Raw genomic sequence first — 18737 nt, 5'->3', positions numbered from 1 at the left:
GGACAATATAAATGCAACAGAAGTCACCTGATGTGCCACCCTAAGAACCCTTAAAAGATTCAATTGTTTTCTTAACTGCCTATTTTGCTACAGGTATATTTTTAGAACCCTTTTATATTAAGCTTCCTATTTTGTGCTCTTTTAACAGTATGTACCATTTCATTTAACCTCCCCTGATCAACGTTCTTGTTTACTTGACTTTCCTATATTACATACAGCTTGTAACTCACTTGTAGATTTTCTCCTGTGGTCAATCTTGCTCCCTCTGTGTGTCCTCCACATAATTCACTTTCTGATCACCCTCATCTGCCGTACTTACTTCCCAGTGCAAGTGTGGTTACTATGTAAAATCAGTAATGCAACCTATCCTACTTACGCCTTTTTTATATGTCACACTTCTTCCTTAATTCCTTTCTCACCCCCTCAAATTCTATCAATCTACATTGTTCACCCTATTTCTAATGACACTGTGGTGATTTTCCCAAGTTGTTCCCATTCATTACACCCTCTGTATATTCCCATTCTTCTCAGGCAGTTGCTTATAATTCTGTTCCATTTCTGAGCGTACGGACGTGGACCCACAGACTCTGCTGGAGTGGGTCGTTCAGTAGTTTGGTATACCATGTGCCTCTTCCACTGGTGCACACCCTCCATTTGCTCCCATCATAGAGACTGAGAAGCTTAGCTCTTTCCCTAGATGCTCCTTCTCAATGTTGAGTAGTCACGGGTGAAGTTTTTTCACAAATTGGTGTGGATATTATGTATTTTTAAAGAGATTTTGAGAATATCCTTGTAGCATTTTCTCTATCCTCTTGGAAATCGCTTCCTGTGAAAGAGTGTAGAGTGCTAATCCTGAGAGTCTAATGACAGGCATGTGGATAATGTGGCCCACCCACTGGAGCTGGTTGAGCCTGGGCGAAGACACTGAGACTGATTCACCTTTACTGACTACAGGTTTGGAGAATTTTGTAGCAACAATGTTGGTGCTATTTCTACATTGTTTTCAGGTTAACCATAGCTTCAAAGCACACAGGAGGACAGGGAATCATCATGGTTAAGTAGACCACGAACTTGGTATTGCAGTTGAGGCCTTTGAACATCTTTTTTCCTCAGCTGGCTGAAGGTTGAGCTTAATGGTGAATTTTGTCACTGATGTTTGCCTCTGCTGAAAGATAGCTCCCAAGATGTGAGAAGACACTCAGTTTCCAGTAACTAGCTATGGACCTAGATTATAAGTGGTGGTGCTCTGCAGGAGGGGCAGTTTGGTCAATGCCTTCCAGATTTTCAGTGCAAAGCCCTTCCTTTCATACGCTCCACTGAAGGAGTCGACAATGACTTGGAGCTCAGCCTATAAGTGTTTACATATTAATCCAATGAGAGAACTTGGGGTGATCTTGGTTTGAGTGGTGATGATAAAGTTTCCTTCCTGTCCTGAAAACACCATTGGAACTGAGGTGCAGTGTTGTCATCATGTAGCAGAAATTCATTACAATTCTATATGTCCTATGGTATTTACTCTTGCACAGTAATGCTCTCTTCCCCTGCGGGTTACTTAACCATTTTTGACACACATCCCATCTAGAAACATAATTTTACATTTTTATAATTTAATTTTAATCAATCCAAATTATTCCACACAAATTGAATATATCCAGAATGATTATGCAGCCACCACACGTTGCATCCTTTGAGCAAACCATTTCAGATTCAATCCATCTTCCTCACCAGGCATCCAGAAAAACGGCTGCCTCTTTCCCCTTGATACCACCTACCTGATGCACAATCTTTTCAGTGCTTCCAACCTTACAGACTTCTCAATCTCAGTTGTTACATGCTTCAAATAAAGAGCCTCATTACACCTACTTTATATGTTTTCTAACCCCACAGAAAATTTACATTCCTGTAGCTTCACCCTCTAATTGATTTACCCCTTTAGTCATGCATTTGTGATGCTGTTAGTGTAGACTGGAAGATCTCTAAATTTTTCCTTTTGGACTACCCCAGACTACTGATGTGAAGAATTCTCAGATATCCTTTTGTGCTCCCAACCAACTACCCCACCCCCTCATCCCTCTAGCCATTAGACTGAACTCTCCATTTCTTCTTATCTTACTTCTCCTTGTAGTCTTAGCTTATGCTTTGCCAAATTAATCTCTATCAGTGCCTTGTGTTCTTTCACTTTTTCACTGCATTCATCTTTTATTTATTTAGGCTTTACCATTTTCTCATTTTCATTGCATCGCCGACAAGTCATAGAACTACAATAATTCACACCAGAGATTTCTGTTGCTTAGCCTCATAAACGTCGCTCAGGTGTCCAACAGCAGACTCCTGAAACAAACACTCTACTCGGAGATCCGTTGTGGGAAGCGATTATTAGGCCAACAGAGAAAAAAGATTCAAGGATGTGCCTAAAGCTTCCATGAGGAAGTGCAACATTTCCACTAACTCCTAGGAACCTTTGGCCCATGACCGCTCAAGGGGAGAAGGAGCACTGAGGATGATATTGAGAATGGGAGCACTCAGAAGTCCTGCTTAAGGGTTGGAAGGTGCACATCGCCTCCAAAACCCATCTACCCACCTCGTCAACCACACCTACATCATCTGTGGAAGAGGGCACAGTTCCCACATTGTGAGTTCTGAGTGGTTGAAGAGGCCAAAATCAGACTGGAAGCAAGTCACCCTTGACCCTGAGGATCTGCCTAAGAAGAAACCCCATAAAACAGGAGATGGTTCACCCTGCCCACTCTGCTCAGAGACTTTGATTACCTGGATGCCAGATGCAATGGTCTATGCAATCTCATATCAAACTGGTGTGATATATCTGGAAAAATCAACAGGAAACCTATTCATGGATATTATATTGTGATCTGTTACCATGGAAAGCATCTATGCTAAAGGTGTTTCAGAAAGTTTAAATGTATAATAAAAAACTGTAAAGAAGAGGCAGCCTGATATATATGTTGCTACACTAGCAACCCAGAGACTGAGAGCTCAAAGGCCCCAGTAAAATACACATTAAGGTGAAATTAACAAAATCTGGTAAAGTTCAGGACTGGAACCAGGGAAATTTGATGCTTGATAGATTGCAATAAAAACCTCCATAGTTCATAAATGTCTCCTGACAACCCTACCTTGTGTGGCCTACATTTAACTCCAAACTCATAGTACTTGCTTATCTCTTAATGCTGTCACAGCAATTATGGTTCATATGCATTGTACTTGTAACAATCTGTGTTGTGAGAGTACTTTAAGAATATGAGGACCTTGCGTTGTAATCCTGTCATTATCAACATCCTCTTGTGCAGTGATTCTTATATTGGGCCACATGGCTATTCTCAATGTGATACAGGGGCTGCACCCATACAGCTCACTTGTACCCATTTAAAATATGTTTTGCATGGATGGGCCACCATAGTATGATGACTGAGCCACATGCAGGCCACAGGTTGAGAACTGCCGTTCTAGTGGATGAAAGCACTAAAGAAAAATAGCCATAAATGCAGAGCTCCATGGTTTTAAATGCTGAATTGTGACTGTTCTTTGAATTCAGTGTTTGAATATATTAAATAATTTTGTTATAGTAATGGATGATAAAGCTGAAAGACTAACTGGAATGTTTCCAGGAATAACTGCTGCTTGCTTTTTGTGAAATTTTGTATTCTTTCCCTGGAACTGTGGAGCAGTATGTTTACTGAGACCAAGCTAGCTTTTACCTGTTTAATTTTTGTGCTTAAATCAGTTGTCTCATGGTATAGTTAAGATAAGAATACTAGGTACATCAGATTCCTTGAGTAGCTCGATCACTTCATGGATTGAATATTTAGGAAGACTGGATGACTTTTTTACTGCACATGATGATGCAGAAAGGAACTCGTCCATTTTGCTTGCATCTGCAAGTTCTAAGATACTAGTCTATAAATATCTTGCTAGATCAAACCAAACCGGAAGGAGACATTTGAACAGCATGAATGCTCCACCATTGTTCAAATGTACACTCAACAGCCAAAACATGCATCCAGTTGAAACTGTTGCAGAGCTGGTCACAGATTTGCGACAGATTGCTGAACACTGACAATGGTTTAAACTCGGAGAAGCTGTGGGATGGCAGAGTTTGTGGAATCCTAGATTTGAGTACTCAAATGAAGCTTCTCAGTGAAAAGAAGCTGAATTTCAAGCAAGTGTTTGATATTAACCAGGCAATGGAAACAGGAGTCAAGCAAGCATAGGATTTGCAACAAGTCTCAGAGTCTTAACAAGTTGGGGCTGAGCCCTTCAGCCAATTGGGAAAAAGGGAAGGAAGCAATAACCTGAAGGAAAGATATCCATCATTGTGCATCAAGTGCAGCACACATCATTGAACTAAAGGGGACAGACACAAAGTGCCTGCTCACCATAATTCTGGCTTGAAAGCAAAGCATGACACAATAAAGTTTATCACTTAAGCAGTGTGGTGGCTATTGGGAAGTTAAGGACACTGTAGACATGAGTGGGTGATGCTGGTGATCTACATGGATCATCTAGACTGATCATGTTCAGTCAGAATTCTACTGAACTTGTTTCTTCTTCAGGACACATTGAAGAAAGTGTTTATGGAAGTTGACACTGGTTTTGCAGCATTGCTGATTTATGAACTTAAACACTGGCCAGGTAGTACACTGAAGCTCAAGGAATCGTCCAACATCATTTGTACCTACACAACACGGGAAGAAAATCAAGCTGATAGGGATACGCAAGATTGTGGTGTAAAGCTCCCTCCTTTGATTATTCCTGGAGAAAAATCTAAATTTGACAGACCAGAACTGGTTTTCAAAGCTGAAGCCATATTGGGGCAAGATCGAGAGCATGAACAAATTGCCTGCATTGCACCCCAAAGTGCTCATGATGAATTTGGAAGAATTCACGTTATGAAAAAAAGATTCATCCAAAAGAGAACGCTTTATCTATGTTCTTCAAAGCACGGCCTGGATCCTACAGCGTACAGGGAAATATTGGGGAAGAGCTGAAAAGAACACGAGCAGATATCATTGAACCAGTTGAGTCTTCTGACTAATCACTCGTGTAGTGAAAAAGGATGGCACCATTAGGAACTTCAGCAGGTTCACATCTCTTGACATGTCATGCTCACCAACAGTGCTACCACTTCAAAGTAGGTGATTGTACAAGATATCACAAGGTTACAGGAAAAACAAAATCACGGATTGCACTGCACCAGTTGCATTTGTGGTTTGTCTAGATGGTATTTATGTGATGAAGCATGATCAAGATCTGAGATATCAGCTCAACCGTATGAGGATATGGCAGAACCAGAAGTTTCCTTACCCTCTACTAAAAGCTATTTCAACATCTTATGTGACAATTCAGCAGATTTTCTTTGTAAACATGGAAATGTTTGTTTTAACATTGGACTGTAATTTATGTACTATTTTATGTATGCAATAACTTGTTATAAGAGACTTTGAAGAATGTGGAAACCTTGTTGTAATCCTCCCTGCTAGATGACTACACCCATAAAAATGGCTTCTTGAATTGAGCTCCACTTGTTTAGAACTGTTAAACCACTGAAGTGGTTTGTAGTTGCTGTTGGAATATATTAATTGCTGCCATTATAATACGGTGCAGATATCACCCACCATGGGCATTATGGGCACTATTCACCATTATTGATGGGAAGGTGATAAAGTACAGGCTGCCTAACATAAACCACTACCAGCATGAAGTTCAAAGGCAGAAGGCAAAATCAGGCACCACCACCTGGTTCCCCAAACTACACTAATCTGATTTAGAAATGTATCACTATGCTATTGCCCGGGGTCTGAATCCTGGCACTCCCCACCCAACAGCACTGTGGGAGCACCTTTACATTAGCATTTCTGGTGATTAAATCAAGACTCACCTTCCAGGTGATTTATTCCCACACTTATGCATTCCCCAACAAAAAAATGTCCTCTTAACCTTCCATTAGAGGCTTCACATGGAACTATATTGTCCTATTGTTAAAAGGAGGCTCACATTTATTTATTTATTCATTTTTCAGGATGTGGCCACCACTGGCAAGGCCAGCATTTACTGCCCATCCCTAATTTCATCAAGAAGTGCTGGCCAGCAGCCTTCTTGGACCACTGCAGTCCTTGTAGTGAAGGTGCTCCCACAGTGCTGTTGGGCGGGGAGTGCCAGGATTCAGACCCAGGGTGATAGAATGGTGATACATTTCCAAATCATATTAGTGTAGTTGGGGGAACCAGGAGGTGGTGGCGCCTGATTTTACTTTCTGCCTTTGAACTTCTTGGTGGTCGTGGTTGCGGGTTTGGAGGTGCTGTCAGAGTATGCTGGGTGAGTAAGTGCCACTATGGTTGATCCTGCTTTATCCTGGATGTTGTCAAGCTTCTTGACAGTTGCACTCTTCCAGGCAGTGGAGAGGGTTCCATTGCACTCGTTGACTTGTGCCTTGGAGATGGCGGAAAGGCTTTGGGGTGTCAGGGGGCAAATCACATGCACCATGATAATCAGCCTCTAACTTGCTCTTGTAGCTAAGGTCTTTACGTGGCTGGTCAAATTGAGTTTTTGATCAGCGGTGACCCCAGAAGGTTGTTGCAGGGGGGCTTTGTAATGATAATGTCAAGGTGATTATACTCTCTCTTGACGAAAATGGTCATTGCCTGGCATTCAGCTGTGCAAATTTTAACAGCCACTTATCAGCTCATGTCCGAATGATGACCAAGTCTTGCTGCATACAGTCATGGACTGCTTCACTGGCTGAGTTGCAAACAGAATCAAACATTGTGCAATCACTGTTGAACAACCAAACTGTGGATCTTATGATGGAAAGTAGGTCATTGATGAAGCAGCTGTTGATGGATGGACCCAGGACACTGCCCTGAGGAACTCCTGCAGTGATGTCCTGAGGCCAACGTCACTGACGTCCAACATCCACAACCATATTTCTTTGTGCTGTGTATGACTTCAGTTGTTGAAATGTTTTCCTCTTGATGCCCATTGACTTCATCGATGTTACACTCTGTCAAATGCAAACCTGACGTTAACCGCAGTTCACCTCACCTCTGGAATTCAGTTTTTTGGACCAAAGAGCTGTGATGAGGTCTGGACTGAGTGGTCATGGTGAAATACAAACTGGGCATCAATGGGCAGATTATTGGTGAGAAAATGCTACAGAATCATGTGGAAACAAGCCTTTCAATTTACTGCTAACCATCAAGCATCAATTTACAATAATCTGCTTGATTTGTTGATAATATCTTCCAACAATTGTTACTGATTGCGTAGTCTGATTGGGTGGTAATTCACTGGGTTGGAATTGTCCTTTTTTTTTTGTAAACAGGACATTACTGGGCAATTTTCCACATTGTCAGGTAGATGCCAGTGTTGCAAATGAATTGGAACAGTTTAGCTAGAGCACAACTAGTTCCAGAGTTCAGGCTTAGCTTTTTTTTCCAAAGGACAATACACATTCCAGCAATAAACTTTAAAAATAAGTACTTGTTTAGGTATTGCACCATCACATTTCTCAGCCACGTCTCAATCCATTTCACATCACATTATGTTCAAGTGACTATTACATGGAACGAAAAGTTGACATTGCTGGTTGAGGTGGGCTGTTGGTTCCATGAGAAGTTTTAGAGGCTCATTATTAATGGACTGTCTGATGAGATTTATGCTGCAGCTGACAAAGTCAGATATGTAGAGTTCACAGCTCAGAAGTTTGGTGTGGTAGGTGAAGGAATTCAATTTAAAACCTAATTGCTTTCTTAGTGGACTCGTTGCAGAGTTTAGTGAAATTGTTCTGCAAACTCCTCTGTCTATGACATCTATTCACAGAGGTCCTGTATATTTGCAGACATGTCAAATGGTGTGTAATGCACATTCTGACATCACACGCACAAAATCCATTTGCACATCAGTGGTCCGTGAATGATGCAGATAGCTCACATCTGATCTGTCCTTAACAAGGAAGGCGAGGACTGCTTTTCCGTTACTTTAAGGAGACCACCTTTAATTGGTCTGTGCCAGTCAGTATGACATTTAGTATTCAGTTATGTCCCCCTAGCATACAGCCAGCCCAACCTGATTGCTGCTGACATCACTGAGGCTCCTAACTGGTTCTCTACCCTTACTGCATATCAAAGCCCAGCCCCCAAACTGGACCTCAGCTTCAGCACTTCTCCAGTGTTGAGTAACTCTAATGGCCAACTTAACCTTAACCCTGACCCATCACCCCCAATTTCCTATCCTGAATCAAAGGTCCTGACTGACCCCATTTTCCTGACCGAAGCCCCCACCAACCCAAATATTCAGAGTCTGATTCTCTAAGTGTCCGTATCCATGTCGATCCTGGGTCTCAAATATTAATGTTAGCATGCCATTCTATAATGGTAAGCTTACTGCCAAGAGTGCTCACATTTTCAACCAACAACTACGAATACAAATTCCCACCCATAGTCACGCAAAGGCTATCTGGAGCAGGCATCTTGGTTAACTTTCCATCAATCCAATGATGGATAATTGTAGCAGTGTCCACTGTTGTCCAACTGTGATCAGCTAACACTGCACAGTCCCAAAGCAGTTTAGGAGCTGCTTAATCCATTGGCTCAGCTACTCACTGGTTAAACTGACCCAAGCCATCAGAACTTGTTTGACATATACGCTGTACAACAGACATTAGCAAAACTAAAGCCCATGGGATTAAAGAGGCAGCTGCTGCAAGAATACAAAAGCCTAAACAAAAAAATTGCTTTACTGCATTTTAAAAGGCATTAACACAGTGTTGTAGGCCATCCTAATGCCATTTGTGAAAGTTGCATATTGCCAGAGATCTTCAATTGCAAAACTCAAAGGACAGCGTTTCAGGTATCCTTGTGTGTTAGGCAGCTCTGTGTCAGTTCACATCAGTGTACCCTATTGATCATTTGCAAGTTCTTGCAGATGACATCATTTATCCATGCAGGTGCACTCTTGCAGCCAGCTCTAAGGAGTCAAAATATAACAATAGCAGCAAATCTCCAGCTAGATGCTGCAATGAGGGAGTGGATTCTTGGGGGTCAGGAAGACCCAGCTAATGAAGAACTGTGACTGCAGGAAACATTCTTTATTCCAGGAGGCCACAGGGAGACTCCAGATCTACAGCCAGGTGCCCCCAACAGGAGGTTGCTGGAAGATATCTCAAGGACTAAGATGGCTAGAGTGTGGTCACTAGTATCTGCACTGCTCCCTCTGTCTGCATCTACTATCCCTTCAGCTCATAGAAGTCTCTTCTGGAGTTTGAGACTTGGGTGACCCCTTCAATACAGCAGTGAACAGTAAACAGTAAGATATGGAAAAGATGGCCATTAGAAACATCGAAAGAACCTGACATTAGGAAGCAGGAAGTGAATGTAGCCTTGACTTCCATGGACAAAGCAGTTTAGGCATATGTGAACTTCTATTTGAAATTGCAGCATACACAGATCTCGAAGAAAGCACTTTGAGTTTTGACCCTTTAAAAAGCACAGTTTCAAGGAGGATAAATGGATAGGAATACTTGGTTTGGGTCTTAAATTATGCTGGAGACAAATTTTGTATATTGCATTGCAGTTGATGTTATCTGGGGGAGTTCTATTGAAAAAGATCTCTCGGAAATTGTGGGAATTGAATTTCCCCACGGATGCAAGACACTTAGGAATGAGCATAATATTTCTCTACTCCAGTTTTAGCCAATTTTCAATGAAACATCTTTTGTTTGACTTGCCTGAAGGAATTGAGGTCAAAAGCTCGCAAGCGACAAACAGCATAGAAGCAGTGAGAGAAAAATTTACAATGATGCTCCCCACTGTATTTGAACCTGGGTATACAAGGTATCATTTCAAATTCTGAAGACAATAGAAAAACTTGTAAATGAATTAATCAGTGAAGAGTTAGTAGACTTCACAAAGACCTGCACACACTGGTGAAATGGGCAGATGTGACATTTGCAACTTAACACAACGAAACAGGGTGATGCATTTTGGCAAGAAGCATAGAGCCATACAGCATTGAAACACGCCCTTTGGCACACTGAGTTTGTGCCAATCAATACCCATCTACACTAATTACCCTACATCAACCACATTTTATTGTCCCTACATTCCCATCAACTCTCCCCAGATTCTGCCACTCATTGCACTAAGGGCATTTTACAGCAACCATTTAACCTACCCAATCCACGCGCTTTAGAGACATGAGAGGAAACTGGAGCACCCGGAGGAAACCCACACTATCACAGGGAAAATGTGCAAACTCCATACGGACAGCACAAGAGGTCAGGATTGAATCCAGATCACTGGAGCTGTGAGACAGTGGCTCTCAGCCACCCATGTGAACGTGCAATATACAAAAATAGTGCCACAATTTTACAAAAGGCAGTTGCAAGTGCAAAGAGACAGGGGATGAGAGAGAGGAGGAACACTCAAAAATCTTTGAAGGTGCTGAACAAATTAACAAAACTATTAGAACATTGAGGGGGTTTGAAGGAGTTATAAGGAGAAAGAGTTCCACTGCAGGGTAAGTGACTGCAGATCCAAGACAACTAAGCAAAGATTCACGAGGATGTAACCGGGACCGAAGGGTTTGGGTTATAAGGAGAGGCTGCATAGGTTGGGACTTTTATCCCTGGAGTGTAGGAGGCTGAGGGGTGACCTTATAGAGCTATATAAAATCATGAGGGGCACAGACAGGCTGAATAGCCAAAATCTTTTCCCCAGGGTAGGGGAGACCAAAACTAGAGGCAGAGGTTTAAAGTGACAGGGAGAAGTTGAAAAGAGACCTGAGGGGCAACTTGTTCCACGCAGAGGGTGGTGGGTATATGGGACGAGCTGCCACAGGAAGTGGTAGAGGTGGATACAATTACAATATTTAAAAGGCATTTGGACAATTACATGGATAGGAAAGGTTTGGAGCGATATGGGCCAAATGCAGGCAAATGGGACTAGCTTAGATGGGAATCCTGGTCTGCACGCACGAGTTGGGCCAAAGGGCCTGTTTCCATGCTGTATAGCTCTATGACTCTATAACCAAATAGGAGATTTTTGTTTTAAATGACTTGACCTGTTATGATTTAAAATTCGCTTTGTGAAAGGATGGTGGGTGCAGATTCATTGGTAACTTCTTTAAAGTGAATTAGATATACAATTGAAAAGGACATCACTGCACTTATGGTGAAAGAGATAACACGGATGAAATGGGGCAAATGGCCTCATGCCGTGCTGGATGCTTCTATAATTTTCAGTGCAGACAATCAATACCAGCATCAAACATTCCCAAGGTCAAAGGAATATTCAAGGGGAGTAAAGCACCCATTCTTCTATCTTAACCTCAGAGGAACACACCTATTTCCCCAGCAGCAGTTTTGTGCTTAAAGCCAAAATGTAAGACAAGCTGGTCTGATGCCGACCAAAATCAATCTATAGGATCCTTGCTCATAGGAAGCACAGAGATTGAACACCATTTCTTGCAATGAATTAAAAACCCAAGTCCCAGGGACAAAAAAACCACAATGCAATATTCCATTCGAAAGCATTTTAAGAAGAAACCAAGATGACAAGTTATAACCATATTGTTTTATTCACAGAGAGCAGCTGAGTAAACTGGCAAACCTACTGCTGCACTAAATTCAACACGGCCTTTTCATTGGCAGGACTGAAATATAAATGCTACCAAGAGCAGCTTAGTCCTGACATATATTCAAATGAGAACATGTTCTGTGATAAACCGTTGGGTTCTCTGCACAAAGAGCTGCAGCACCTGCACTTGGACCTGAAGTGCAAGGGTCCCTGAGCTTTTCCATCAAAGCACTGCATAGTAAATTAAGCAAACAGATTTTCACCATGCCCTTAATTCAGACATTTCGTTACAGCTCAAACCCCTCCAGCTATAAGCAAATATTCAAATGCACTGCAATTAAGAAATGATACCACATTGAGCATTTAATTAACAGTAGCTTGGGAATTCAGTCAAGCATTAAATTGGTCAAAAAAAAGGAGAAAGCTTTTAGTATATAAATAGACACTCACTGTGCAAGTTCCAGGCTATACAGTGTTCCGATTCCTGTCTGGTGTCACTTTCTGAACCTGTCGTTTCAAAGTCCTGTGAGGACCCCCTTGTATTCCTGTTAAAGAGCCTTATGGCCAAGTTCTCAAGTTTTTGAAAAGCAGAGGACATTTTTGACCCTTTGCGATCAGCAGCTCGTTGACAGGTCACCTCTGAACATTGATTCATGATTTTAAAACATAGATCCGTAGGATTCTTCTTGCTTTGTCTCGTGTCATCAACAGTCACAGCAGAGAAAAAAAGAGCTAATTTTATCTGCGAGATTCAAACAACATCCTGGCTTCACTCAGCAAATGGAACTAATGCACAGGCTAGCCAAGCAATCTGCAGTAAACCGCACACCTTCCTGATCATACACATTAAAGAGCAGCAGCCCACAGCAGCACTGATACTGATACACACTGCTTCCAGCTGGTTACTTAAAGACAGCAAGAACACAAAAAAACTTTCTTCTGGCTTCAGGCCAACGATGTGATAAGTTTAAGCATATTGCTCACAGTAAACCTTTGGAAATTCAGGCAGAACACGTTCAGAGCATTGCTTCTACCGTCTGCTTCGCACAATTACCAAAGCAACTGTGAGGCAGCAGACAGCAAAGCTTGTAATATGAGTCGGAAGGCACACTTTGCAGAGATTAGCAAACATGTCAATCTACATTTGGTACACACCTTTCAAACATATTTAGTCATACTTCTAAGCATCTACTGCCACCAACAAGCACCCCCCCTCCAAACACCCACCTCAATCAGTATTTCAATCTGCCAGAGACTGGGTGGCAGTGCAGTATAGAAAACTAACAAGGGGGTTGAAGAAAAGACTTGGAGTTCATATCACCGTAAACAAGCAGAACAATAGCGACTAAATCTCTCAGTACCAGCAGCTGCTCAATTCCACTATGAAACAAGATAATTTTGAGATTTGCTACTTCACTGATATATGTAATGAAGTAGTCACAAGAACAAGAGCCTCTTGTCACCCGTAATGGGCAAACTAAAAGTCAAAAAGCAATGATAATGAGGATGACTAATTTTTAATTTTGTACACAGGAATCTATTTTAGGTGGGCAGTCTAATGTAATGTTACGCTAGTGTCCCAGTTTCATGGATTTCTTGCTCTGTTCCATATGAACACTGATCCACCCCCCTCCTCTGAACGATTGGTTGAGGGCAGCAATTTAGAGTAGACCAGACCATGGTGGGGACACAGAGGGAGATAGGGCAATGGGGATTAGGAACAAGTCTTATCACAAAGTAAGGTAAGAGCAAAACCAATAGAGCAGAAACACAAACAGAATACAGGGAATAAGATGATTTACTACGTTTTATTTGTGCATATCCCAATATTTTGGAATACAACATTGAGATCAGATTTATTTATTCATTTCTTTTTCTCAGGATCCGGGCAAGGCACGCATTTATTCCCCATGCTTAATCGCCCTTGTTTAGCTGCTTTCCTGGATAGCTGGAGTCCTTTTGGTGAGGTTGGGGAGTTGTTGGGCAGAGAATTTCAAGGTTTAGACCCAGTAACAATAAAGGGTCTGCTTTACATTTCCAAATCAGGATGGTGTGCAACTTGAAAGGAAACTTGCAGGTAGTGGTGTTCCCATGCTCCTGCCTCTCTTGTCCTTCTTAGTGGTAGAGGTCACAGGTTCAGGAAGTGCTCTAGCTTAACTGATGATGTATGCACTACTTCATGCTAATTAGTCATGTGATTATTTTTAGCATAAATGCTGAAACTGATAATGATCACAGGCACCCTCATTTACATGTCTACTGTCATGCCTTGTTTTAGAGATGGTGAAAAATAATTGTGTTCATTTTAAAAATCCTTCAGAGCAAAAAAAGAGCCAACAAAGAATTCTACACTCACATGAATATTTCTCATAACATGAGAGAAAGAAATAACCGGGGGGGTGGGGGGGGGTGCGGGAGTGAAGACAATCAGATATTTGAAATGCGATCTCTTTCTGCAAGGGCTTTCGTTCCCCACATCTTTCTTTCCCACTTATTATGACAGAAGGTGGTCATTCATCCCACGTGATCCATGCTGGCTTCCAGCAAACCAATTCCATCAGTCCCAGATTCCGTCTTATTTCCCTGTCACTCTACAAATTATTCTCTCTCACATGTCCATCAACTCCTCTGTGGTTCATTTACCACTTATCTACACCGAGGGGAATTTATCTGCTTGGTTAACAAAGCAATTAACCTACTAACACATCCTTAGGATGCAAGAGGAAACCATAAGACCTAATGGAAACTCCTGCAGTCACAGGAAGAATATGCAAACTCCACACAAACAGCAGCAGAGCTCAGGATCGAACCTGGGTCTCTGGAGCCGTGAGGCAGCAGCATTAACTGCTGTGCTGTTACACCAACCTTACTTTTCAGTATATTCTTTTAAATAAAAGTTTTCTTTTAAAAAAACAGAATTTAAAAAAAACAATCAGAAGTTCTACTTAAGTAGCTCACAAAAGTCTCCTACTTTTAAAAAAATCCCACACAGCAAATGTGTAACTATTACTCACAAGAAATAGGACGTAAGAAAGAAATTACACAGAACTGCATTCAAGAGGCTTTTGGATAGACACATGAATATGCAGGGAATGGAGGGATATGGATCATGTGCAGGCAGAATAGATTAGTTTAATTTGGCATCATGCTCGGCACAGACATCGTGGGCCGAAGGTCCTGTCCCTGTGCTCTACTGTTTTATGTTAACCAACTAAGAGTCATTTCCTAGTTTCCTTGTCTGCGTTATTATAAATGTCTTTATTCCATCCTTGCTATGCAAGGGTTTTTATTTCAGAAATATGTTCAGAAAGAGAGAGGGAAAAAAAATCACCTCTTAATGTGAAACTTTTAAAAAATCGTCAGCTTAAAACATGAGCTGCAAGAACGAGCTGTCAATTCACACTGAATAATGTTTCAACTTCATTTAATGTGAACACATGGCATTAAATGAGAAAGTAAGGAATTGAAGCCATTCCACATGGCAACTTTGGCACTGAAATGATCAAAATGTGCTCCGCATCGACCACCATCGCGACCACCCCCCACCATCCACTTCCACATTACGTTGGTAAATAAGGCACAATTGGAAAGTTGTGCCTTTCCACTTTACGAAATAGAATATTATACAAAAGTGAGTGAGACATTCTGAACATCACTGTAGTATTGGTGATAGCCTAGTTCAGAATCAGAATCAAAAATAGGTTTATCACTGATTTGTATGTCATGAAATTCATTGTTTTGCAGCAGCAGTACAGTGCAAAGACATAAAGTTACTATAAATTATAAAATAAATAAATAGTGCAAAAAAAGGGATAACAAACTAGTGTTCATGGGTTCATGGACTGTTAAGAAATCTGATGGTGGAGGGGAAGGAACTGTTCCTAAATCATTGAGTGTGGGTCTTCAGGCTTCTGTATTTGTTTACAACCCAGCAAGGCTCCTAAATTGTAGGAGATAATAAGGAGTTTCAGCCATGGAGGAGACATCAAAAGTCTCCATGATTCAGCAACAAAAATAACTGATGTACCCACATCAGAGGTGGCAGGGGTCACTTTACATGGAGCAGGCAAGCAGGTTAGGCCTGTACTCATTGGGGTTTAAAAGGACGATGAATGGTCTAATTGAAACATGGAAGATTCTGAGAGGTCTGTGCTGTTGTAGAGCAAGAGAGCTCTCGGTTATGGTCTAGAAGAACAATGAATAGCCACGTGCCATCCATTAACCGTAACATCTCCAAAGCTCTACTTGCTAAATCTCAACTCACACTAAATTCCATTCACACATCACCCACTGTCCATACTGACCTGCATTGGCTCCTATGCCAGCACCATCCTCAATTTTTAAAATTCTCATTTCATTTTCAAATCTTTTCATGGCTGTCTCTTGCTCCTTAATATCACTACTCTCCAAAACCTCTCAGACCTGGTTGATTAGCCACTGTAAATTGCTTCTGGTGTGAAGTGGTAGATCTGGGGCAAGTTGATGGGAATGTGGGGAGAATAAAAAATGGGATTAATGTAGGATTACTGTAAATGGGTGGCTGATGGCTGGTAAAAGGGATGTACAACTCCACAGCCTCTGGTGCTCCTCCAATTCTGGCCTTTCACACACTGCTGATATCCATTCCCCAATCACTGGAGCACATTTTTCAACCCCCAAGGCTCTGAGATTCCCTCCATTTATCTCTCCAACCTATTGTCCTTTAAGATAGTCCTTAAAATCCCTGCTTCCTTAGGTGGATAGAACATAGAACAGTACAGCACAGCACAGCACAGGAACAGGCCCTTTGGCCCACAATGTCTGCACCAAACACAATACTGAATTAAACTAAATCTCTTCTGCCTGCACATGATCCAGATCCATCCAATCCCTGCATATTCATGTGTCTACCCAACAGCCTCTTGCACAACACTTCCACCACTACCCCTGGCAGCCTGCTCCAGGCACTTATCATTCTCTGTGTAAAAAACTTTCCCCCTCTCACATCCAGTGCATGTCCTCTGACATTTCTACCCTGGGAAAAGGATTCTGACAGTCTACTTTATCTATGAGTCCCATCATTTTATAAATTTCTATCAGGTCTCCCCTTAGCTTCCGATGCTCCAGAGAAAACAACGTGAATTTGTCCAAACTCTCCTTATCACTCATACCCTCTAATCCAGGCAGCAGCTTGGTAAATCTCTTCTGCACCCTTTCCAAAGGCTTCACATCCTTCCTGTAATGGGGTGACCAGAATTGCACACAATGTATGTGAACTTTTGTTTGATAATGTTCCTATAGGACGGTTCACTAAATAAAAAGGTGCTGTGCAAGCAAAACTGTTCTGTCAGCTAGACGTGGAAGATAAGAACACACCAGTCATACTTGAAATGGAAGCAGGAATGTGTTCGACCTACAGTGAACTCCAAAGGTAAGTGAGAATTCCTGCATGTGTCCATTGTGTACTTTATAGACACATTTCTTCTGAATCCTGCTGTTCCAAGAATAACACTTTAACTTAGTCAACATTATTCCATCTCATGCAACATAAAGGAAACAAGATCAATGATGAATTCAAACAGGATCTAAGAAAGAACAAAAAGCAGGATGCTCCATATGCTGCAGGTCTGAAATAGAAGCAGGAAGGACTTGAAATACTGAGCAGATAAGACAGCATCCAATAAGAGGACTACCTACTTGATGTTTTAAGACATGGATCCATAAGTTTGTCAGAACCGTTTTTTCACAATTAAAATGGAGTTCCATGTCACCTTGATATAAAAAGCTCTTAAGAGAGAGAAAAGTTGCAAATACTCCACATTGCCATTTGAATAACAGTGTTGTCAGATTCCCTTGTGTAACTCCATACTGGATGTTACTAAAAAGCTTTAATTCAGTATCTTGCAACTGTGACCTAATCCACAAGTCCTTAATGACACAGGCACACAACAGCTGCAGCACTCTTCCAGCTGCTGGAGAGTGCTGTTTACATGCAGATGGCTACATCAGTTAATCTCTGAGGGCATGCTCCCAGGTTTACAGAGATCCTGAAAGGCTCATGGATCATGTTACCCACTGGAAGAATGTCCTCTGTTCCACGAGGCCACAGATGTCTCACAGTGTCCTCCGGGTGCTCCAGTTTCCTCCCACGTTCCATAGACGTACGGGTTAGGCGGTTGTGGGCATGCTATATTGGTGCCAGAAGTGTGGTGACACTTGCAGGCTGCCTCCAGAACAATCTACACAAAAGATGTATTTCACTGTGTGTTTCGATGTACATGTGACTAATAAAGATTTCTTATCTTATCTTAGATGCTTTCTAGGCAAACCTGCAGGAGATAGCCAAAAAAAAAAATTTAAGGATCAATAATGCCTGAACTGAGTACAATTGCTGAAAAAAGTGTGACCTAATAGCTGGTAAAGGTGAAGCTTCACAACAAGATTTTTTCAATACACTTGCTCCTGGCTTAGGACTATCCTGCAGAGTGCTGATTCATCATAGCTTCCTTACTTCTCCAGTCCGAAAACTCACTAGTACATACTTGCTGTAAGGCATCCTCTCAGGCTGCGCTGGAAATCTGGCACAAACCCTTGTTCTCCCTGTTGCTAAGTGCTATTGTACCATGAATCCTTGCCACCAGCTTAGGCTCTGGCAGCAATAAATCATCCACAGCTCAGTATGGTAAGGCTGCTTGTTAGGGCTAGTGTTCAGTTGGGTTGGGGCGAGCAATATGGGCACTTGGTACTCAGATGCAGAGCTCAGGGTTGCACCTAGGCCAGCACAGTGAGTATAGGCCACTGCTGAGGACTGGCAGTACCTGTTCCATGTCTTGACAGACTGCCCAGATCACTGATCTCTTTGGCTGCAGAAGCCTTAAGGTCAGCAACTATCACAGTTACCACAGAAATCTCCTTGCTGGGGTGGGGGGGGGGGGGTGCAGCTAAATAAAGATTGGGAGACAGCTCCTACTGTCATATCCAACAGTAGTCGACCACAGGGTCCAGGCAGTCTGTCAACACATAGAGAAAGTACTACCAGTCCTCAGCAATGGCCTTCATCCAGCAAGTCTGGGTGCAGCCCTGAGCCCCCTATCTCAGCGCTGAGCGGCCAGGCAGCTCAAACTGGCTTACCCAACACCAGTCCTCAGATAGCCTCTCCACACAGAG

The 18737-nt window shown here is 42.0% G+C and overlaps 1 protein-coding gene across 3 annotated transcripts in view; it reads right to left on the bottom strand.

Moving 5' to 3' along the window:
* Positions 1-18737, bottom strand: part of LOC127584904 (cAMP-dependent protein kinase catalytic subunit alpha-like) — a 156455-nt gene that overhangs the window by 114736 nt on the left and 22982 nt on the right. For 2 of the 3 annotated variants that reach the window (XM_052041891.1, XM_052041892.1), the window contains exon 1: positions 12042-12648. The exons of the other annotated variant lie outside the window; for it this stretch is intronic. In XM_052041891.1, the coding sequence (XP_051897851.1) occupies positions 12042-12246 (205 nt within the window). In that variant the 5' untranslated portion in view covers positions 12247-12648. Of the gene's footprint in view, positions 1-12041; positions 12649-18737 lie in introns of those variants that run through there. 3 annotated transcript variants of the gene reach the window in all.

Source organism: Pristis pectinata, chromosome 31 (assembly GCF_009764475.1).
Source record: "Pristis pectinata isolate sPriPec2 chromosome 31, sPriPec2.1.pri, whole genome shotgun sequence".
In the NCBI taxonomy this organism is placed as follows: domain Eukaryota; kingdom Metazoa; phylum Chordata; class Chondrichthyes; order Rhinopristiformes; family Pristidae; genus Pristis; species Pristis pectinata.
The sequence above is the reverse complement of the archived record's forward strand: the minus strand, read 5'-3'. Positions and strand labels throughout refer to the sequence as shown.